A 24,910-nucleotide genomic window follows, 5' to 3' on the forward strand; every position below is an offset into this window, starting at 1 on the left:
GCTCAGACACTCATACGGATTTATAAATTTAGAAAAACAATAAATCACATTCCCCTCATATCTCTGGGCCTCCAAGCATCTGTGTGGAGACAAACTAAACCAGGCTGGGAAAAGGAAAAGTGTATGTGTGAGCGGGAGAGAGAGAGAGGGTGGGAGAGACGGGAGAAAGTTAAGAGAGACGGGTGTTATTGCCCCGGTGATAATTTAATTCCTTATTTCATTGGTGAAGCTTTTTTGCAGACCCACATTCCAGCTCTCACTGAGTAACATGGACTTAGATGAGACAAGCTACTAAGAACAGAGGACCTAAACACAAGCTACTAAGAACAGAGGACCTAAACACAGTCATTCAATTTCCTTTTAATCATTTTGGTAACTCAAGTGGAGAGTCTTTCTACATACAATATCATACAATATTATCTGCATAGATAAAATAGCATCCTAAAAATGTATCTCTGTTCATCAGTCATAACATTATATATATTGAATATCAATAAGCATTAATTAAATGTCTGTTAATGTCCAGTTTATATATTTATGTATGTATATATATATTAGGGCTGTCACTTTACGTTCGAAAACCAAACCAAACCAAACAACACAAGTTTCGAAAACTAAAATAGGGAATCGATTTTCACCAAATATGTACACTATTAATTGTAAACAAATTAAACAAATAAAAAGGATAGATGTAACAAAATTCACAAACAAGAATATAAGAATATAAAAGAATTCCGAAGTGCAGTAAGCATTGCGAAAGCTAAAAACAAAATTCCCACCAATTTTACGCACAGGAAACAGCTGTTTCAATCAGCTGCTGTGCTGCTCGTGTTTTGCCAAAAAATGGAGCACAACGTGATCAGTCTGTGCGACATGAGAGAGACGAGTGATAGGCCCTAATAACTTGAGGAGTTCGATGTGGAAGTACTTCGGATTTTTGGTATATCAAACTATGGAGAAGAACAAAGCGAAATTTGTTTGACATTTCTAATCGTAAACACAGACACAGCTACGTTGAAGCCTGCAGTAATGTTTGTCACTGATGTAATGGCAGTCCACTCTGCTTATTGTTTTTCGAGAATGTTGCACTCCTGTTTGTCATTGTGCACGAAACTTCACGCCAATAAATCATCAGAAATATTGCTGGCTTGCGTCTACAAGCGCCCTCTTTACATTCGTCCTAATGCCTGTTAGTTGTTTGTGGATTGGCCTATATTTGGTGTTGAAAACGCAAACGTCAATGTCTTTAGACATTATAAAATCGATTTTACAATCGATTTAATGAACACTTATGTCTCAAAAATCGAACAGGATTTTTTCACAAAAGTGACAGCCCTATATATATATACACACACACCTGTACTTAATGAACTGATACTGAAGATAAAGATAATTTAGCTGAAGATCATTTTAATAAGGGTCATCAGACCTTTGAACAACAGAGCAATCAAACTCAGGAGAAAATGCAGTGTAACATATTTTCAGCATTCGGAAATCGCGGAATCACAAACTAAACATTTCACGTAATTATGAAAATAAAAACACTGGCAGGCACCTATGTGAACAAAATTATATATAATTCCAACCAATACCAAATTACAGACATGGACTGGCTGGGATTGATAGGATTTCACGTCCAGGCAATTCAAAGCCTTTTAGGCGCAAGTGCAGTTCCTGCTCTAAATTGCTGCACCCGCTGGTTGGGTAGCACTTAGGCACTGTATGGCGTTCATGTGAAAAGCACATTTCCTCTCTGTGGGCCCCTAGACTGCCGTCATTATGGGGGCGTGCTGGTGCTGGGTCGTAAAGGTTACAGGCGTGCTTTGGTTTCTTTGCACTCCACTACACCCGCTGCATCCATCTGCTCGATCTCGGCTGCTGCGAAGCCAAAGTCTTGCAGCACGGCCCGCGTGTGCTCTCCGATGAAGGGGTCCCGCGAGAGACAGGGCTGGGCGGGTGAGCGGGACAGGAGCGGAGCCGGCCGTGGGCTCTCCTCGCCCTGGGCATCCCGCAGGAAGGAGCCCCTCTGCTGGTTGTGGGGATGTGAGCTCACATCATCCAGTGACAGCACGGGGGTCACGCAGGCGTCAGTGCCATCGAAGATCTGCCCCCACTCGGCCTGTGTCTTGCTGGCGAACGCCCGGGCAAAAGTCTCCTTCATGTCCGGCCAATCAGAGACACTCATTTGGGCTGGCAAAGCGGATGCATCTAATCCCAAGCCTGCAGGGTGGAAAGGGGGTCAGAGCAGAGCACACAATTTAAAGTCAACAAAGGGAGGTCAGTCAAAGGTCAGCACGGTGCTTCTCACTATGAAAGGGGCCATACTTAATGAATAGCCAGACATTATTAACTCTGGATGATTCTCCTGAAGGTCAGCATGTGGAGATCCTGAATGCTTATGAATAGGAGACACACATTCAACGCATCCTGAGACCTCACCACAAGTCACAGAGGAACAGACCTCTATTTAAGTCAGAGAATAATGACCTTTGGCTTTTATTTTGTGGCAAATCACTAGCCTAAGCAGCTTCATTAGGATTTCCATAATGTTGGGAGGTGAGAGCCTGTTTTTCTACTGTGACATCATCTTGACAACGACCTTGTTTGGGTGGCTGTCAAGTATGTTGTGTGAGAAGAAAAAGAAATGGAATAAAGGAAAGAAAACAATCAGTCACCACTTACCTTGAATGAGTTGGACGTAGAATTGCGGTTCAATTGCCCCCACAGCCATATACTTTCCATCTGAGGTGCAGTACGTCTCGTAGAATGGAGCCCCACTGTCCAGAAGGTTCTCACCCCGGCCTCGGTTCCACAAGCCAATGTTCCTGGATTTCCACATGAAGGAACCGACATAGGCTGCTCCTTCAACCTACACACAGCAAGAAGACAAAAAGGGATTTTTTTTTGTTTTGTATTTCAAATGATCACATCGGAACGAAAAGCATCTGGGTAGAAATAAAACAAAGGTCTCGACACACGAGGCAAGATGCACATGAGAGTTGTTCTGAGACAAACGTACAACAATGAGCAACAATGAGTGCACTCCTATACGTCTTCGACGTGATCCCCTGCACCCTGCAGGCATAGGTCGGTGCATCTCACACCAATGACAGATTTGTTTCATCACTTGAAGACTTAGAAGACTGCGTTCTGAAGTTTGTTTGGCAGCTTCAGAACGCAGTCTTCTAAGTCTTCAAGTTATGAAACAAATCTGACTTCATAGTTCAAAGACCACTAAAATACAAGATGAAATACATGGGTAGAGACAACTCTATGTCCTACAGTATATTGGTCATGCTAACATGCTCACAGTGCACAAGTGCAATCACTCACGGTTTGAAATCATATCAGCGTTGTGCAAATCTAAAGTTGTTATTTTTCAAAGGTCTTTTGTTTTCTCTCCATCATAACCATTTACTTGTCTTATTAAGCTCTTAATAGCTATCTACATTAAATACAGTTTCTGCTAATCTAATACGCTGTCATTCGCTCAAGAGGGAAATAAATGGAACTCTCATTTTACCAACAGGTCTGTTGAACCTTTTTTCCAAGAAGCAAATATACTAATGAAGATGTACAGCTGGACTGCAATTCAATTTGCATTAAACATGTTAGCTAAATTACAGTTATTACAGTATTTTTTATATTTCTTACTGACCTTTTGTTTTTATTCTTTACATGTTAAGTGAGTGTGGTACTTAGAGCAAAGATCAACCGGAGTCAAATTCCTCGTTTGTTTACACAAACTTGGCCAATAAAGCTGACTCTGATTCTGGACCCGGATCCCACCACCAGCACCAATAGGCTTGGGAATCGGTTCCAAACGTTCCGATCCATCGGAATCGTACACATCCACACGTTAATGATTCCACTAACGATTCCAATACAAAGCTTTGTTTTAGAAATATTTACTTTTTTTAAATTTTAAAGCATTCAACTTCTGTATTGATATTGTGGACTTGATCTTCATTCTCTAAAACCACTTTAAATTAGACATTCAAAGCCAACAACTCTCAAAGCCATCCTATAAGTGTTCAGCAAATGGTACAGGAATCGTTATGGGAATCGATAATGAAACGCATCGATAAGCAGACTCGACAATGGCATCGATATTGATAATTCACCACCCAGTCTCCCTCTCACCTTCTGTCACACTTCACTGTCCTGTCTTTATAAAATCAAAAAAAAAAAAAAAAAGAAAATCTCAATTGTTTAAAAACCGAGAGAGAAGGAGCCCAGGACACTATAACACGAAGATAAAGCTTGATGTCTGATGTAACAGAGAAGAAGCGGAGCAGGCAATGGGAGTCCTGCAGTGTGGTCAGATAAGCTTGCCAGGGGCGCCCACTAAACTCCCTGTGTGAGCCAGACGCTACAATAAATGAGGTCTCTGCAGCATCCCAGCACAAAGGTAAGGAAAGGTAGAACACATTCAAACCAACCTGCCGCGGCCCGGACACGCTGAAAGTGAGTAGAGCGAAATGGTAATAATCATTGACAGAACCCATTTAGAGGACTTTAGAGGAGCTTCAAAGCAGTTGCTTAGGCCGTTAAAAAGACTCACTCAGGGAATAAAACCAAAGAAGGGGAGTACGCCGTTTGGAGAGGACAAGAATGGAATGAGAAATGAGAAATGGCTTTTTCCTCCATTTGTGAATGTGTCAATGCCCAGAATACAGACTCAAAACAGGTGGGTTCAAGACAACCACTTCATATCAAAAAATAAACAATAACATATATTTTTAGACTTTGGGGCCCTTATGTTGCTTGCATCACTGCAATATCAGCATCCAAAGCCTCTTTGCTCCACAAAATTACAGCTCTGACTTACAAAGCGCAGGGTCTTCCTCTCAGGGGAAGCAAACAGAAGGTCTTATCTACCAGCGAACAGTGTGGATATCATCACCCCCCCCTCCCACACACACACACACACACACACACCACAGCTGCAGCTATAGATTCACACTCCACCAGGGGATGGTGCCAAGAAACACACTTCAGGTTGGGATGTAGGAGTGGAGCCTGAAGGCTGAGAAGGCAGCCTCTCCAGAAACCTCAAATGCACACATCAAATGCATTTACATGTTCAACTTGCTGTGTGGAAATCATGATTAGCGAGCCCATCTGTTTATGTGGCCTCGGTTGATTTTCACTTAGGCTCACAGAGGAACATGCAAAGTCAAACACTCTGATTTGTCAACACATCTGGTGTAAATGTAACATCAGATTAACGTTAACACTGTCAAGGCTCTGTTATTTCCCTATGCATCGCAGTCACATGTGTAGTGTTGCTTTTAGACTTTTTTTATAATCATTTTGAAAGATAATGATACAGGGTTTCAAATTACTTAGAGTTTTCTTTACATTTCATATAAAGGTCTGTTGGAAGAAACTGCTAGCTAGGAAGCAATGTCTAGCCTGGAATGGAGTGCCTTGGATTTTTTTTAACCTCCGAGCACTTTGGAAACCCTCCCAGGCTAAGCAATGTCAGTTTCAAATGGCATATCTGCTGAAATGGTGGGATGAATGTGTGAGAATCCAGCTGCAGGGACTTACAATGTCAGGTTCGGGGGACTAACCTGGACCAACAATTTCAGGCGGCGATGCTACTGTCACTCCACCACACTCAGTGTTATGCAATGTGTTTCTGATGAGCAACACTTGTTGCTAACATTTCCCTGATAATCCTACCCTTATATGTTAATAAATGCATTTTAATGCATATTAATGATTAAATGCATGGTTCCTGAATGGTTTTCAAAATAGCATATTGCAATTTTAAGAGCCATTTCAAATACCACTCAATACAGCGCGGAAACTACGTATTGAAAACAACATTTTTTTCAGTAACTATACTTTCCAATGAGGCTATTTGCATCCCAGAGTTATGTGCAATAAAGTGGAATGACAAAGGAAAAAAGTATTGAACACGCCTACTGACATTTCTCAAATACTTTGTGGAAAAGCCTTTATTTGTAATTGCAGCTTCGAGGCATTTCCTGTATGACAACACTAATCAGTCGCAGTAATCAGGTGTGATTTTGGCCCATTCTTTTAAACAGATAGACTTTTAATATTGAAGATTCCAGGGGTCCCTCTTGTGAATCCTGATTTTAACTTCCAAAACGGTTCAATTGGATCCGGGCCTTGATTTCCTTTCTCTGAAACCAATTGAGTTTTCTTTGCTGAATTCTATGAATCATTGTCCTGTTGGAAGGTCTAACCATGCCTCATCCTCATCATCCTGGTGGATGGCAAGATTCTCCCAGAATAAAATTACTTCATTTAGGGATGTAACGATTACCGGTATAATGGTAAACCGCGATAAAAATGCTAAAAATAACAATTACCGTTTTCATTTCAAATATCATAATTATCACAGTTGATTAACGCGGTATGGAAACCGTGTGTTTAATCCTTCCCAGCTTCATCCGAGCCTGCTTGACATACAGTAGGCCTAGTACAATGAAACAAAACTGGTACCCTACTGATTCTGTTGTCTAATTGATGGTTTTAACTACAGTATGATTTGGATTAGGCTACACCTGATTTTAAAAGGCAGAACATTTTCACTGCAAAATGTGCACTGTATCATGTAGCCACTCTGCGTCTTTTTTTGTTTGCGTCCACATAAAATCCATTCCACTCACGTTATCAGGAGAACACAGTAGCCTAAAGTTTTATTTCAAACGCTTACTTTGGTCTCACTCATTGGATCCAAATAACAGAAATAGCAAACTCCAAGTCATGGTAGGGTAAGAAGCTATAAGCACATAGCCAATTGAATATGAAGAAAAAAGTGAACGCGACACTTTTTGAAACTATTTCAGCTTGTGTAGGCCTATCAGTGCTTTCTGAACATATTGAACACACTTTTAGAAATAGCGTGATAATACCGAAAACTGTGATAATTTTGGTCACTATAACCGTGAGGTTCAATTTTCATACCGTTACATCCCTAACTCCATTCATCATTCCCTGTATGTAGTCTGCCAGTATCATGAGATGAAAAACAGCCCCACACCATGATAACTCCACCTCCAAACCTCACTGTTGGTATGGTTTTTTAGGGTGATGCACAGTGACATTTCTACTCCAAATATGGTGTGTAGTATGACATCCAAAAAGTTCAATTTTGCACTCGCCTGACTAGAATCATTCCTTCAGTATTTCATAAGCTTGTGTTGTGTAGCAAATTTTCAATGAGCTTCAACACGTTTTTTTTTCAGCAATAGAGTCATGCGGGGTGAGTATGCATAGAGGCCATGGCGGTGGAGTTCATCACCTATGATTTTCTCTGTAACAATTGTCCCTGCTGCCGACGAGTCTTTCTGGAGCTTTGTCTGAGGGGTCCCTGGCTCTTGGGCTACTCTTCTGACTATCCTTCTGACTTCCTGGTCAAAAATCTTGCGAGGAGATCCTGTGCATGGCCAGTTGATGATACAGATGATACAGAAACAAATACACGGGTTTCCCGTTTACCAACAAAACTAGATGCGCGCGCAGCCATGAGGCAGAAGATGCTTGGTGGCCATCCACAACGTTATAAACTTAACCTAAATAGTCGGCTGCTGTAAGCTACAATCAGAATTGGTATACCCCTGTTGTCTCAATGATAATAACATCTCATTTCAGACTATATTTCAGAGTTTGCCGTTCGTTTGCATTATTAATAACGTCATATTTTGTCATTTTTGGCGAAGACATGCATTCCGTTAGGGATATTGAACATATTGAACATTACATTAATACACAGGATTAGATGTTAAAATCCCTTGTGCCAAAATCCAAGGTAAAAACACACAAATCCACCAACAAATCCGCCAACAAATGGTCACAAACACAGTACAAATGGCCCATCCAACAGCAGTATATAGTATGCGGCATGTCATTGGGTTTATCAAGTGGGCACCTTCATTCACCGATGTTTCGTTAAGTTAGGCCCACGACACCTCATGAAGGCTTAACAGTGAAACCAGCGTCCTGGAGACACTCCCCTCCATGCTGCCACCATATTACCACATTGAAATATCCAATACCCAAAATACTCTTAACCAGCCCAGGCATGGTCAAGGTTGGCTAGGTTGGTCCGTCCCGTTGATGTGGACTGAACCATAGCCATAAAAACCCTGGCCAACCAACCATCAACCTAGGCACAGCCCATCACAAACACAAAACAAATTAGCCAGTTAGCTTAGCCAGTTAGCTTAGGCCCCATCACAAACACAAAACAAATTAGCCAGTTAGCTTACAGCCCATGCTGCCACCATATTACCACAACAAACATCCAAATACCCTTAACCAACCTAGGCATGGTCTAAGTTGGCCCGTCCCGTTGATGCGGACTGAACCATAAACCATAAAAAAAACCTTAGCCAAGTACCATCAACCTAGGCACAGTCCATCACAAACACAAAACAAATGAGCCAGTTAGCTTACCTCAGCTTGTGCCCCAGGAAGGGTAACTTCTCCTTACCCACAACCATTCGCTTGCCCGTTCTGCTGCTAAAGACATGTTACTAACCACCTGCCTTAGACTTCGACCACAAATGCCCAATTCAGACAGCAAGCCAATAGCAGATCTGGCCACAAACCCACGTGCACCGATTTCAATAGGCCTTAATCGTGCACTCCAACCTCGCTTAGCTGCCTCCTCTGCTATTTCAGTGTATTTAGCTGTCTTCAGCTCATTGGCCACTTCCACTCTGTCTTCCCAAGGAACAGTGAGTTCAATGAAGTAAACTATCTTCTCTGAATCCGACCATAGAATTACGTCGGGTCGTAGCTTAGTACTCACTATATGTGGAGGTACCGCCATCTGCTGGCCAAGATCAACCTTCATTTCCCAGCCCGCCCCATTTTTCAACTGGCCGGTTTTACACCTGGCCTTCGCGGGACAAGGTTTATCCCCCTGACGTACAAAGTTAATTTGCCTTACCCCTTTACTAGCTGCTAATGAATTGACTTCTCTCCTTTTATCCTCTATTGCCGCTGCCACACATTTCAATACCTGGTTATGACGCCACGTATACCGCCCCTGGGTGAGACTTACCTTGCACCCTGATAGGATATGGTGGAGACTGCCCACACACGAGCAAAGTATGCATTTATCATCCTCACCAAACCATTGACTTAAATTCTTGGGAGATGGGAGCACATCATACAGTATGTAGCACCTAACATAAATCTGATCCTTCCATGCCCCATAGATCTTTCCATTTAATCCGTCTTTTTTCCACCCCTTCCCAGTTCACCCACTGCCCTTGTTTTGCCTGCGACACTGCCTTAGTACATCTTACAGCCTCCTCCTGTCTATGCATTTCCTCCACTACCTTTTTCCTCTTTTCTCCTGCAGAAGCCTTACTCCACAAGGGTTTACTTACACCCACCCCTAGACCCCCCCGCCCATGCTGCACATGGCCCATTATATCCCTATGCTTCAATGCTGATTGAGCTTGCTTAACTGCCTGCTCTGAGTTCCACTTCCTCCCTGCATTAACTGTGGGTGCAACTTTCCTCACCACTGGGTCCTTGGACTGAGTCATTTCCAATCTAGCCTTAGCACACTTAAATTCCTCTGTCAGACTAGATATTGGCAACAATACCCTTCCCATACAAGGCTACACTGCTTAAGCAGCGTGGGACTCCGAGCCATTTTCTGACAAAGGAGTTGATCATTTTTTCCAACCTCTCTACCTTTGACAGAGGAACTTCATAAACTGTCAATGGCCACATTAGCCGAGGCAACAAACCAAACCATCGTGATTTCGAATTGGTGCAGTTTTCAGCACAAAAACGAATTTTATTCTTTTCATGGACAGCACTACTATGCTGTTCTATGGTGCTTTCTGCCTCTTAGTTGCGCACGCATGTTTTCGTGACGTTGCATAGAAATCCATGTATAGTTCGCAAACAACACACACTGAACATGAATCAAACATTCTTTAGAAGACAGCTGATCAACCGTCTGCTTTTCACTTTTGAATGAAGTCCCAGTAGTTGCGGAGTGATATGAAAGACCTGAATTAGAAGCACAAACTCCGTTGCAATTGACAGCTGTAATTATTTTTTTCAAAAGGTCCTCTAGTTCAAAATAATGACCGCTAGAACTTTGGGAAATCCCATTTAAGTCAATGGAGCGTTCTATGTGCATTGTGAAGAGCCGTGTAATAAATCTATATAATCACCGGCAAAGTAGGCTATATAATCACCACATGCCAGCAGCCAGACCAATGGATACCTTGTCTTAGCTGAATTACTGAAGCTAAGCAGGTGTGGGCCTGGTTAGTACTTGGATGGGAGACCTCCTTGGAAAACTAGGTTGCTGCTGGAAGTGGTGTTGGTGGGTGGCCAGTAGGTGGCACTCTTCCCTCTGGCCAAAAAAGATCGATCCCAATGCCCCAGTGCTGTGACGGGGGCAGATGAGACGTTAAACCGAGGTCCTGACTCACTGTGGTCATTAAAGATTCCATGGCACTTATCATAAAGAGTAGGGGGTTCCTTTCAGGTCGAAGCAAATCCCCTCCACTGTGCGTCGGGTTTCTGTTCTCCCTGTCGGGACTTATTTTCTGATAATTACTGGCGGACAATACATTATCCCTTACATAATGGCTCCAATACTGCTTACTGGATGATTCTGAAGTTTTGAAATGCATCTGCCCAGATACTGTAGCAAAATCAGATTGGCAGATAGCGGACCACTGGTGGTATGCCGCCAGTAGAAACTACAAATTTGACTTGCATCTGATGTCGCAATACATCGTACCTTTATAAGTCATGCAAAATATTCTACCTTGTTTGTGGACATTGTTATTGGCAAAGGCGGTGCTGGATAAACAAATAGCGTGCGTGCAACAGAGGGAAAGTTCTTTGGTGTTGCTTTAACTTGTCATGAATATTAAGAAAAGTTAATAAAATTATATATGGAGTATAACTGAACAAATGAAAAAGATTTTAGACCAATAGTGACAAAATATTGGGCAATTTGTCTGCAAGCCGCCAGCGGACCGCCAGAGAACCGATGAGCAAAATGCCAGCGGACCGCCAGCTATATGCTCCCAATGGACCGACAGTGGTCCGCTATCTGGGTGTAACCAGTTCCAGTTGATATGTTTTGCAACAATAAGGTTGCAAAGGGCTTGGGAGAGCTCTTTGCTTTTACCCATCATGAAATGTTTCTTGTGTGACACCTTGGTAACGAAAAACCTTTTTATAGCCCATCAATATGTACTAACCCAGCTTATATTAATTTGCACAGATAGGAGGGATAATTACTCTCTACTTATAGATTCCAGCTTGTTCCTTGCCATTCCTTGCCTTTGTGTGCTGCTTTTTCTTAGTGTGTTCAATACTTTTTTCCTGTGCCATTCCACTTTTTTACTCATAACTCTACTTATGGACATTAATGTTTGGATGTTTTTATATGTGTGTGTAACCTGTGTTGTGTTGAACTTGCGATTCAGCCCTGCACACGCCCGGACTCGAACCCGCGAACAGCAGCACCTCGGATCGGGAGGTGAGCGAGCTAACAATTGAGCCAATAGCCCAGGCTACTGGCTCGCATGCCAGCAGCACTCTTGAGGCGTCGGGGAGTGAGGTTTACCAACGTTCCACAAGCACAGCTAAGCTTGCTGGCATCCGTTACATGTGGATTACCCAAGTTAATACTAATGTCTGCTGAAAATTTCATGCGAATAGCCTCACTGGAAGTATACTTACTGAAAAAAATGTTGACGTGTTCAATACTTATTTTCCCCGCTGTATATACACTACTCACAAAAAAGGTATTCGGCTTTCAGGTGAAATTTCAGGATGAACCTAAAATCCACTATAACTTTTACAGATTAACTTAATGTGACCTTCTCTGAACTTTTGAATGTGCATGTCCAACAGTCCAATGTTTCAGTACTTTCTGTACTGAAACATTAAATTTCACCTGAAAGCCAGATATCCCTGACTTTGTGTGAGTAGTGTATATATATACACACCTTCCTTGAATTTCCCCTGGGGATCAATAAAGTATCTATCTATCTATCTATCTATCTATATGCTTTTTATCAGTTTCTACTATAACAATATTTTAAATACATCCAACGTATTGCTTTTAAAAATGTGAACATTTTCAAATGTTTATTCATGTGAGATATGGCATTTGACCCTGAGGGAGGTTTTTGCTCTCTGAGTGCCCTTCTAGTTCACAACTGAGAGGGGCCCCAACCGGAGTCTCAACTCTATACAACAGTGTTTTGGTTATGGTTCTATGTGTCCATAAACACACAGAGGAATGCCTCACCTGTGGTTCCTTGGGACGCTGTGTGCCAACCCCCGGATTTGGTGTATGTGGCGTTTTCATGTCATGTCACACACACTTCACTGAATAGGATAATTGAACATCACTAGATGTCAGATGATGCATTCGTGTTTAAGTGCACTAGTCTGTTGTGTTGAAGGTCTTTGAAGTGTTGTGTCCTTCCCTCTCTCTCTCTCTCACACACACACACACATAGCCTGCCCTGAGTGTGACAATTAAATATCACTACCAATAGGATATTCCTGTTCGCCTTGATCCTGCCATAGCGAGTACATTAGTCTCAGCAGAATGACCTATGGTTGCACGCTAAGATTACCCAGGGACCAGAGAGGTGACGGTGATTTGTGCTGCCTGACACAGTAAGCCATGTGTGTCTCTTCATCTCCGTCCAATTGGGCCTCTGCGGGAGGCCCCCCGAAACAATCTAGTTGGAAGGCGAGATCCATTACCCTCAAGCACACTGTGGATTTTTTTATTTTATTTATATAGTATATTTAGTATTTCGTTTTATTATTTTTCTTATCTTCTACTGTCTCTATTGCACAGTAGAGTTTGGTTATATGTTTATACTTATACTTATATTTACCATGTCTGCTGTAAGTGCATGTTGTGTGTGATGTCTGTATGCTACCGAGACCTTTGAATTTCCCCTAGGGATCAATAAAGTACCTATCTATCTATCTATCTATTACACGCCCTCCATCCTTGGCAGAGTGAGGTGCTGGACTGAGACAAAAACAGACTGCTCTCTGAGCACCTTTGAGGTTCAACACATGGAAGAGACAATGAGTAAACAAAGCAAACTGTCTGCTTTTATGGAAGCATTTCAAAAGCAAAGCTGAAGGCATTCAGGAAAAAAGAAAGCAAATTTGTAATTGTAACTGACTTATGGTACATAAACTGTTGATAATTGAAAATAATGAGGCTACGAGTACATGTTTTAACCTCGAGAGAAACCATTTCACAGTTTTTCTCGATTGCTCAAATACTATTACCAGGCGTTTGAGCTCAAAAAATTCAAAACCATATTGTCATTTACCATTCTCCTTTTTTTTTTTTACAAATGATTCAAATGTTTTGAACTTTTGCAGCTCAGTTTATTTCAACTCTACACTATGGGCAGAGTAACAGACCCTTTAATGCCAAAAAGAGAGCACAAAATTGGTGGCCTGCGGGATGAGGTACTCAGAGGCTCTCCTCACAAAAACAAAACTACAGAAAGTAGGGAAAGTTCGGATAAAATACGGATTGGGGGAAAAAAATCCTGTCAGGTCAGAAGCAGAAAAGCTTTTAAGAAGACAAAGAGTTGACATGCACCACAGGGGGAATGGCCTCATGGACAGCTCACTGACTGGCAAGATGGAGTTTGGAAACAGCTGGAGGGATGGGTAGCTCAGGGCTATTGCTGAATTATAATTAAAAACCACACTCTTTTAAAGATAAAGAAAGGTAATTCCAGCCAACGATCTGTTATTTGTCTGACACCTAGGCACCTTAAAGGGACTATAAGGGTTAGAATTATGAAAAGCTGAGAGCTCAGAATAGACTCACCATGCTGGCATCTATCACTTGGCCTTTGCCTGAACGGTTCCGCTCTAATAGGGCAAGCACGATCCCAAAGGCACAGGTGAGCCCTCCGCCAGCGAAATCTGCCACCAGGTTGAGTGGGGCGTACGGTTTCTCTTGACTTCGCCCCAACATGGACAGCAGCCCTGCACATATAAAAAGTACAGACACTCTGAGACAGAAATGGAGACGCTAGAACACCACAGGCACATCCAACAACACTAGAAAACAAAACTAGACACATTTTTCTCTACAGATTCAGCAATTTGCCTGTGCATTAGCTTTAGGTTAATTTGACTTGAGTCCAGCGCTCATCAAGCCAACAGCAACAAAGGGAAATCTCTTTCTGCAGAGCCTGGGGTCTGTACATGTCCTGATTTACATATAGCTGATAGTTCTTTTCGATAAAGATAACTGCTGTGCTAACAAGGTCAGAGGAAGAGGAAGAAGAAGAAGAAGAAGAAGAAGAAGAAGAAGAAGAAGAAGAAGAATCATAGAAATAATATATTATTTAAAGTGCCTTTCATGTCACCCAAAGACACTGCACAATAATGGCAAGAGTAACATAAAAGCAACATACAGGGACAATACTTGTTGACTGTACACTTAGTAAAAGACACTATACATTCAGCAAATGTTAACAACAGAAATAAAACAGCAGACAGGGGAGATAGACAGGGGAAAGGATGGGGTGGAGGGGGCATTTAGGAGTAGAAAGTTAAAGCAAGAGTGAAAAGGTGAGTTTTCATCATGGATTTCAAGGTGGACAGTGAAGTTGTTTTCCTGTTGTTTTACTGTGAGTGGTATGTTGCCAGGACCTGGTACGGGTGAGAACTCTTGCAGCGGAATTTTGTATGCATTGTAGTCTGTTTAATCTCTTTATTGAGACACAGAGTAGGGCATTACAGTAGTCAAGTCTGGAGGTTATGAAATCATCAATGAGAGTCTCAGCAGTGGTGGGATTAAGTGAGGGCAGAGTCAGAAAATGTTTTTGAGGTGGAAGAAGGCTGTTTTAGTGATGTATCTAATGTGAGAGTCAAAGAAGAGGGTAGAATCAATTATGACACCAAGGTTTTTTCTGTGAGGCTGCAGTGTGCTCAAGGAGTTTAGAAATACAGTGGGTAGAATAAGTATTTGAACCAATGCTAAAGTTGACTAAAAAGAGGAATATAAAATAATCTGTTAGAAATTGATCTTAATGCCTTAATTAAAAAACGAGGAAATATCCAGCCTTTAAGGACACCAATTCTCTTTGTGAATGAATAATGTATAATAAATAAATAAATGTTCTTCCTTAAAATACAGGGATAATAAGTATTCATACCCCTATGTTAAATTCCCATAGAGGCAGGCAGATTTTTTATTTTTAAAGGCCACTTATTTCATGGATCCAGGATACTATGCATCCTGATAAAGTCCCCTTGGCCTTTGGAATTAAAATAGCCCCACATCACCACAATCCCTTCACCATACCTAGAGATTTGCATGGTGTATTTTTCAGTTAGCCTATTAGCTGGTTCGATTTGCATTGAACTCAATGAACATCAAACCAGCTAATAGACTTAACAAAAAAAAGAAACACAGAAACAAATTGGTGTTCGGGTTGGATTTTTAATCATTTTTTTTTAATTAAAGCATTAAGATCAATTTCTAACAGATTATTTTATATTCCTCTTTTTAGTCAACTTTAGCATGGGTTCAAATACTTATTCTCCCCACTGTAAATGTCAGGTTGGGGATGAGAAGATAGTTTTTAAAGTCATCAGTAGTTGCTCCAGATTTCTTAACAACAGGAGAAATAACTGCAGTTTTGAGAGCAAGAGACAGAACCAGTGAGAAGAGATTAATTTATAATGAATAAATGTCCCTGACAACAACATCATGAGACACATGGCAGTGGAAGCAGATTTCTTGTTACATTAATGTGATGCCATCGCAATTGGAGGGATAATTAATTGTGGCACAAAACATCTTCTCATTAATGTGAATCTTTATTAACTTTTTAATTGGAAAACAACTGGTGGCCAACATAACATTTCCAACAATCAACATGAGTGAATAATGAGAGAAGCTCAGCATAGCATTCATTTTAAATGATGATGAACATTTGTTTTTAAGTGATTGAGTGTGCTAAACGTTACTCTTAGACAAACAATAAGTCTGCAAATTCAGAAAACTGAATCTAAGTCTAACCTGAATCATTCAATAAGTGTTTAACAACAATAATAATAAAGGAGCCTCATATAATAATATTTATTATGATTACTATAGTATAATTAATAAATGCTTAAATACATCTGTAGGAATTTACTTGGGAGAAATGCTAGCTAAATATATACTGTATATTCTCCTGAGGTATTACTAACAGAACACAGTATAGGTCTCTAGCAGAGGTGGAAAAAGTACGAAAATATTGTACTCAAGTAAAAGTACCAATACTTTGATGGAATATTACTCAAGTACAAGTTATAATACCGATCTGAAAATGTACTCAAGTAAAAAGTAGTTCATTTAAAATGTACTTTAAGTAGAAGTTACTTAGTTACTGTGAAGATGCTGACTACATCTTCCCTGTTTTAGAACAGTTTTTAATTGAATGCACTTTTGCACATATTCCTGTCTGTGTTAGCTGACTAACTGTCTGCAGGCGAAAGTAATAATTGTTAATTAAGTTAATTGGGCCACACCCACAGGTGCTCTTTTATAAAGGGCCAGTGTGTTGGTGTGGGAGAGTGAGACTGATTGATGTGCAAGACAAGTTATCGTGTGTGTTAAACATTTGGATAAATTAAAGAAAGATGTTTTCTACCAAAGAATATCCTGTTTTTATCTTTTTAAAAAACAAGATGGTGGACACATTTTTCACATTTGGTGGAAGTGGTGGGATTATCCCTCTAGTTGTGTGGATGGGACCCACATTTCAATTGATTTGGAACATGAAGGTGTACTGCGGAGAAGGGGATGGCAGGCCGATGAAGAGACCTGCTGGGAAAAGATCACTGGAGGAGTTGCGCTGCGGTCCTGTTGGGTTGGCCTACGCCTGATGGAGGAATAGCTCAGGGACTCCTTGATGCTGATGTGAGCCTTGTGGGGAGCTATTGCTAAGCCCAAGAGAACAGCAGTGACCTGAGGACTTCCTGAATATATCTAGTGGCAGACTGGCCTGTGGCCTTGGGAGTAGGCCGGTGCTCGGATAGCCCGTTATCTGCTGGGATTGCAGAGGGCTGGGTGGTGTGTCAGGCAGTCTGGAGGCCTGGATGAGGAGGTATCAGGAGGGCTGTGTACTGTGAAGAGTGCAGTTTTGGGCCAAGAAGGAGTGATCTTGAAAAGACTGGCAGTCACCTGAGACATTGTTGAACTGATCTTTTAAAGCACTAATGACATGCACAATTTATTGTAATGTACTGTTTTTTTTGTCTGTGCTTGAAACTATGTTTACAAGCTTAAAAGAGGGGGAAGGTAATGTGAAGATGCTGACTACATCTTCCCTGTTTTAGAACAGTTTTTAATTGAATGCACTTTTGCACATATTCCTGTCTGTGTTAGCTGACTAACTGTCTGCAGGCAAAAGTAATAATTGTTAACTAGAAAACGCAATTCCAGGGAATTACCAGTGCATGAAAATGCAAAACATATGGTGTGAAATATATTGTTAAAACAGATGATGTGCTAATTGGCAACCAACATGATGAGGTTTAATATAGTTCAAATGACTGAACTAGGTAGATGAGGTTTAATATAGTTGGAATGACTGAACTAGGTAGATGAGGTTTAATATAGTTGGAATGACTGAACAGTTAAATAGGTGGATAGTTTATATAGTTAAATGATTTGCTTGGTAGATAAGGTTTAATATAGTTGGAATGATTGAACGGTTAAATAGGTGGATAATTTAAATAGTTAAATTATTTAGGTAGATAATTGACGATAACTAACAGTTGGAATGGCCCTAATGTTTGCTAGCAGTTATGCTACTATGTTATCAAAGAAAATAATGTTAACCAAGTTTTTTTGCTAAAAATGCTAATTAGCATGCTAACTATGCTAGCATGCTAACTATGTTACTTAGCTAACTTAGCTAATCATTTTTAACAGTTTTGCTAACTAGCATGCTAAGATGCTAGCATGCTAACTATGTTAACCATGTTACTTAGTTAACTTAGCTAATCATTTTTAGCAGTTTTGCTAAAAATGCTAACTAACATGCTAACATGCTAACTATGCTAACCATGTGACTTAGCTAATCATTTTTAGCAGTTTTGCTAAAAATGCTAACTAGCATGCTAACATGCTAGCATGCTAACTATGCTAACCACGTTACTTAGCTAACTTAGCTAATCATTTTTAGCAGTTTTGCTAAAAATGCTAACTAGCATGCTAACATGCTAGCATGCTAACTATGCTAACCATGCTAACTAGCTACAGTGGGTAGGAGTCATAGTTGATGACAAGTAACAGTTACAATGGCTGAACAGTTAAAAAGTTCAGTAGTTTAAAGGGTTAAATTGTTTAACAGTGAAATATTGTGGTGAGGACTTTTATTTTGAAACAGTTTTTGGCAGAGGAAGCAGTTGAACAGGATGTGTAGTCTTAATAGGGCCAGTTTGTATGCTTAAGGCGAGACACTACAGGTGAATAGGGTAAAATTTTTAACAAGCAGATATCACTATGAAACTTCCCCAGTTGATTACTTACATTAATATGAGAAAAAAATGTATTACAAGTTTGCTGTAATTTAATGTTTACATATGCAAATTAGGCATTATCTAATTAAATATGCGCTAATTTGCATACATTTTAAGGCACGAAACCTGAGCATTGGATACAGCCAAGTTCAAAATTATGTTTTCATTGTGTTCAGATATTAGATGGGAAAACATTTACAGAGGGATTCATGAATATCTACTTTTGTTATCCTGTAAATCAGAAAATTATGTCACTAGCCCTAAAAAATCGCTTTTTTCCATGTTTTTAGGCATAAAATGTCATGTAAGTCAGGCTAGGAATAATATATCAACAAACCCCTCTGTAGAAATCTTCGACATATAGTTAGGCATAAGTCTAGAAAGTTTGGTGTATGTACGTGCTTCTGAAGTGGAGTTTTTGAGCTCAGAGTGTGAGTGGAAACTCATTTTGAGAAAACAGCCTTGAAAGACAGCCAATGAGATTCCGTTCTCAGCCTAGACTCGCCTTTGAACTTTCGCGATTGGTTACTGATACAAAGGAAGTGTCCATATATGGATCAAATAGCGTGATACAGGAAAAACAGAGCTTTCCAACGGTAGTACACATGTTATGTTTTGGACCACGGTCGCAGGAGTGCATGCAAGGTTAGAATGCTAACTTTTGCTGAATTTAGGAGAAATATACAGGCGCGAGTAGACACAATATAATGAAATAAACACCTAAATGTGTAAATCGGACTATTTTGTTGTAGTAGTGTGATAGAATACATGCTAAGGTAACATACTAGCTCAAAATCTCGAAATTGACCAGTGCATGAAAAAACGATGTTTTCACCTGCCGTGTCTCGCCTTAAAGCCTGAGACTGGCAGTTGATCCAGGTGGCCCGAACACCTGCCATAGGATTCTAATTGCTTAACGGCTCTATTGTGATGTCATCAGCCCATGTTAAGTCTATGGGGAAATTTTGATTAGTTTTTAATTAATAGTTTAAAAAGTATAAAAGTTACAAAGATGAAAAATACATAGCACCCATGTCCTAAGTAAGACCTACGTAACATAGTTTGAATGAAGTTTCTATGTTAAACGGTTGAAGCTGCATTAAGTGCGTTAGAAGAAGAATAATAATAAAATGCCTTGGAAGAACAGTACAGTGCATTTTCATGCACTGTAATAAGAACTAGAAAAGCATTTCCTGAAGGAAATACAGTGCATGAAAATGCAAAAATATGATGTAAAATATCATACAGAGTAAAAACAAACTATATTGGTTGCTAAGTAGATGAGGTTTAATATAGTTGGAATGACTGAACAGTTAAATAGGTGGATAGTTTAAATGGTTAAATGGTTAAATTATTTAGGTAGATAGTTGACGATAACTGACAGTTGGAATGGCTCTAATGTTTGCTAGCAGTTATGCTAACTATGTTAACAAAGATAATAATGTTAACAAAGTTACTATGCTAACTAGCATGCTAACATGCTAGCATGCTAACCATGTTACTTAGCTAATCGTTTTTAGTAGTTTTGCTAAAAATGCTAACTAGCATGCTAACATGCTAGCGCTAGCATGCTAACTATGCTAACCACGTTACTTAGCTGACTTAGCTAATCGTTTTTAGCGGTTTTGCTAAAAATGCTAACTAGCATGCTAGCATGCTAACTATGCTAACCACGTTACTTAGCCGACTTAGCTAATCGTTTTTAGCAGTTTTGCTAAAAATGCTAACTAGCATGCTAACATGCTAACTATGCTAACCATGTGACTTAGCTAACTTAGCTAATCATTTTAAGCAGTTTTGCTAAAAATGCTAACTAGCATGCTAACATGCTAGCATGCTAACTATGCTAACCATGTGACTTAGCTAACTTAGCTAATCATTTTAAGCAGTTTTGCTAAAAATGCTAACTAGCATGTTAACATGCTAGCATGCTAACTATGCTAACCATGTTACTTAGCTAACTTAGCTAACTAGCTACAGTGGGTAGGAGTCATAGTTGATGACAAGTAACAGTTACAATGGCTGAACAGTTAAAAAGTTCAGTAGTTTAAAGGGTTGAATTGTTTAACAGTGAAATATTGTAGTGAGGACTTTTATTTTGAAACAGTTTTTGGCAGAGGAAGCAGTTGAACAGGATGTGTAGTCTTAATAGGGCCAGTTTGTATGCTTAAAGCCTGAGACTGGCAGTTGGTCCAGGTGGCCCGAACACCTGCCATAGGATTCTAATTGCTTAACGGCCGTATTGTGATGTCATAATCATAATGTTAAGTCAATGGGGAAATTTTGATTAGTTTTTAATTAATAGTTTAAAAAGTATAAAAGTTACAAAGTTGAAAAATACATAGCACCCATGTCCTTAGTAAGACCTACGTAACATAGTTTGAATGAAGTTTCTACGTTAAACGGTTGAAGCTGCATTAAATGCGTTAGAAGAAGAAGAAGAACTAGAAAAGCATTTCCTGAAGGAAATACAGTGCATGAAAATGCAAAAAATATGATGTCAAATATCATACAAAGTAAAAACAAACTATATTGGTTGCTAGGTAGATGAGGTTTAATATAGTTGGAATGACTGAACAGTTAAATAGGTGGATAGTTTATATAGGTAAATGATTTACTTGGTAGATAAGGTTTAATATAGGTGGAATGATTGAACGGTTAAATAAGTGGATACTTTAAATGGTTAAATTATTTAGGTAGATAGTTGACGATAACTGACACTTGGAATGGCTCTAATGTTTGCTAGCAGTTATGCTAACTATGTTAACAAAGATAATAATGTTAACCAAGTTACTATGCTAACTAGCATGCTAACAATGTTAAAATGCTAAGTATGGTAACCATGTTACTTAGCTGACTTAGCTCATCATTTTAAGCAGTTTTGCTAAAAATGCTAACTAGCATGCTAACCATGTGACTTAGCTAACTTAGCTAATCATTTTAAGCAGTTTTGCTAAAAATACTAACTAACATGCTAACTATGCTAACCATGTTACTTAGCTAACTTAGCTAATCATTTTAAGCAGTTTTGCTAAAAATGCAAACTAGCATGCTAACATGCTAGCATGCTAACTATGCTAACCATGTGACTTAGCTAACTTAGCTAATCATTTTTAACAGTTTTGCTAAAAATGCTAATTAGCATGCTAACATGCTAGCATGCTAACTATGCTAACCATGTGACTTAGCTAACTTAGCTAACTAGCTACAGTGGGTAGGAGTCATAGTTGATGACAAGTAACAGTTACAATGGCTGAACAGTTAAAAAGTTCAGTAGTTTAAAGGGTTAAATTGTTTAACAGTAAAATATTATAGTGAGGACTTTTATTTTGAAACAGTTTTTGGCAGAGGAAGCAGTTGAACAGGATGTGTAGTCTTAATAGGGCCAGTTTGTATGCTTAAAGCCTGAGACTGGCAGTTGGTCCAGGTGGCCCGAACACCTGCCATAGGATTCTAATTGCTTAACGGCCGTATTGTGATGTCATAATCATAATGTTAAGTCAATGGGGAAATTTTGATAGTTTTTAATTAATAGTTTAAAAAGTATAAAAGTTACAAAGCTGAAAAATACATAGCACCCATGTCCTAAGTAAGACCTACGTAACATAGTTTGAATGAAGTTTCTACGTTAAACGGTTGAAGCTGCATTAAATGCGTTAGAAGAAGAATAAGAACTAGAAAAGCATTTCCTGAAGGAAATACAGTGCATGAAAATGCAAAAATATGATGTAAAATATCATACAGAGTAAAAACAAACTATATTGGTTGCTAAGTAGATGAGGTTTAATATAGTTGGAATGACTGAACAGTTAAATAGGTGGATAGTTTAAATGGTTAAATTATTTAGGTAGATAGTTGACGATAACTGACAGTTGGAATGGCTCTAATGTTTGCTAGCAGTTATGCTAACTATGTTAACAAAGATAATAATGTTAACAAAGTTACTATGCTAACTAGCATGCTAACATGCTAGCATGCTAACTATGCTAACCATGTTACTTAGCTAACTTAGCTAATTGTTTTTAGTAGTTTTGTTAAAAATGCTAACTAGCATGCTAACATGCTAGCAAGCTAACTATGCTAACCATATGACTTAGCTAACTTAGCTAATCATTTTTAGCAGTTTTGCTAAAAATGCTAACTAGCATGCTAACATGCTAGCATGCTAACTATGTGACTTAGCTAACTTAGCTAATCATTTTAAGCAGTTTTGCTAAAAATGCTAACTAGCATGCTAACATGCTAGAATGCTAACTATGCTAACCATGTGACTTAACTAACTTAGCTAATCATTTTAAGCAGTTTTGCTAAAATGCTAACTAGCATGCTAACATGCTAGCATGCTAACCATGTGACTTAGCTAACTTAGCTAACTAGCTACAGTGGGTAGGAGTCATAGTTGATGACAAGTAACAGTTACAATGGCTAAACAGTTAAAAAGTTCAGTAGTTTAAAGGGTTAAATTGTTTAACAGTAAAATATTATAGTGAGGACTTTTATTTTGAAACAGTTTTTGGCAGAGGAAGCAGTTGAACAGGATGTGTAGTCTTAATAGGGCCAGTTTGTATGCTTAAAGCCTGAGACTGGCAGTTGGTCCAGGTGGCCCGAACACCTGCCATAGGATTCTAATTGCTTAACGGCCGTATTGTGATGTCATAATCATAATGTTAAGTCAATGGGGAAATTTTGATAGTTTTTAATTAATAGTTTAAAAAGTATAAAAGTTACAAAGCTGAAAAATACATAGCACCCATGTCCTAAGTAAGACCTACGTAACATAGTTTGAATGAAGTTTCTACGTTAAACGGTTGAAGCTGCATTAAGTGCGTTAGAAGAAGAAGAATAATAAGAACTAGAAAAGCATTTCCTGAAGGAAATACAGTGCATGAAAATGCAAAAATATGATGTAAAATATCATACAAAGTAAAAACAAACTATATTGGTTGCTAGGTAGATGAGGTTTAATATAGTTGGAATGACTGAACGGTTAAATAAGTGGATAGTTTAAATGGTTAAATTATTTAGGTAGATAGTTGACGATAACTGACACATGGAATGGCTCTAATGTTTGCTAGCAGTTATGCTAACTATGTTAACAAAGATAATAATGCTAACCAAGTTACTATGCTAACTAGCACGTTAACAATGTTAAAATGCTAAGTATGTTAACCATGTGACTTAGCTAACTTAGCTAATCATTTTTAACAGTTATGCTAACTAGCATGTTAACTATGCTAACCATATTACTTAGCTAACTTAGTTAATCATTTTTAGCAGTTATGTTAACTATGCCAACTATGCTAACCATGTTACTTAGCTGACTTAGCTAATCATTTTTAGCAGTTATGCTAACTATGTTAACAAAGATAATAATGCTAACCAAATTACTATGCTAACTAGCATGCTAACATGATAGCATGCTAACTATGCTAACCATGTTACTTAGCTAACTTAGCTAATCATTTTGAGCAGTTTTGCTAAAAATGCTAACTAGCATGCTAGCATGCTAACTATGCTAACCATGTTACTTAGCTAACTTAGCTAATCATTTTTAGCAGTTTTGCTAAAAATGCAAACTAGCATGCTAACATGCTAGCATGCTAACTATGCTAACCATGTTACTTAGCTAACTTAGCTAATCATTTTTAGCAGTTTTGCTAAAAATGCTAACTAGAATGTTAACATGCTAGCATGCTAACCATGTTACTTAGCTAACTTAGCTAATCATTTTTAGCAGTTTTGCTAAAAATGCTAACTAGCATGTTAACATGCTAGCATGCTAACTATGCTAACCACGTGACTTAGCTAACTTAGCTAACTAGCTACAGTGGGTAGGAGTCATAGTCGATGACAAGTAACACTTACAATGGCTGAACAGTTAGTAGTTTAAAGGGTTAAATTGTTTAACAGTAAAATATTATAGTGAGGACTTTTATTTTGAAACAGTTTTTGGCAGAGGAAGCAGTTGAACAGGATGTGTAGTCTTAATAGGGCCAGTTTGTATGCTTAAAGCCTGAGACTGGCAGTTGGTCCAGGTGGCCCGAACACCTGCCATAGGATTCTAATTGCTGTGATGTCATAAAGGCCCAATGTTAAGTCAATGGGGAAATTGAGTAGTTTTTAATTAATAGTTTAAAAAGTATAAAAGTTACAAAGTTGAAAAATACATAGCCCCTATGTCACAAGTAAGACCTACGTAACAAAGTTTGAATGAAGTTTCTACGTTAAACGGTTGAAGCTGCATTAAACGCGTTAGAAGAAGAAGTATAACTAGAAAAGCATTTCCTGAAGGAAATACAGTGCATGAAAATGCAAAAATATGATGTAAAATATCATACAGAGTAAAAAC

At 39.1% G+C, this 24,910-nt stretch overlaps 1 protein-coding gene across 3 annotated transcripts in view; it reads right to left on the bottom strand.

Annotated features, from left to right (window-relative positions):
* Positions 1 to 1,104: 1,104 nt before the first annotated feature.
* The window catches only part of amacr (alpha-methylacyl-CoA racemase), a 45,089-nt gene continuing 21,283 nt past the window's right edge, over positions 1,105 to 24,910 (bottom strand). For 2 of the 3 annotated variants that reach the window (XM_042059846.1, XM_042059847.1), the window contains exons 4-6: positions 13,862 to 14,022; positions 2,683 to 2,869; positions 1,105 to 2,220 (exon numbers count right to left, since the gene is read on the bottom strand). In XM_042059846.1, the coding sequence (XP_041915780.1) occupies positions 1,811 to 2,220; positions 2,683 to 2,869; positions 13,862 to 14,022 (758 nt within the window). In that variant the 3' untranslated portion in view covers positions 1,105 to 1,810. The remainder of the gene's footprint in view (positions 2,221 to 2,682; positions 2,870 to 13,861; positions 14,023 to 24,910) is intronic. The other variant, XM_042059845.1, reaches the window with a different exon arrangement.

The sequence above is a fragment of the Alosa sapidissima genome, chromosome 13, assembly GCF_018492685.1.
Source record: "Alosa sapidissima isolate fAloSap1 chromosome 13, fAloSap1.pri, whole genome shotgun sequence".
Taxonomy (NCBI): Eukaryota; Metazoa; Chordata; class Actinopteri; order Clupeiformes; family Clupeidae; genus Alosa; species Alosa sapidissima.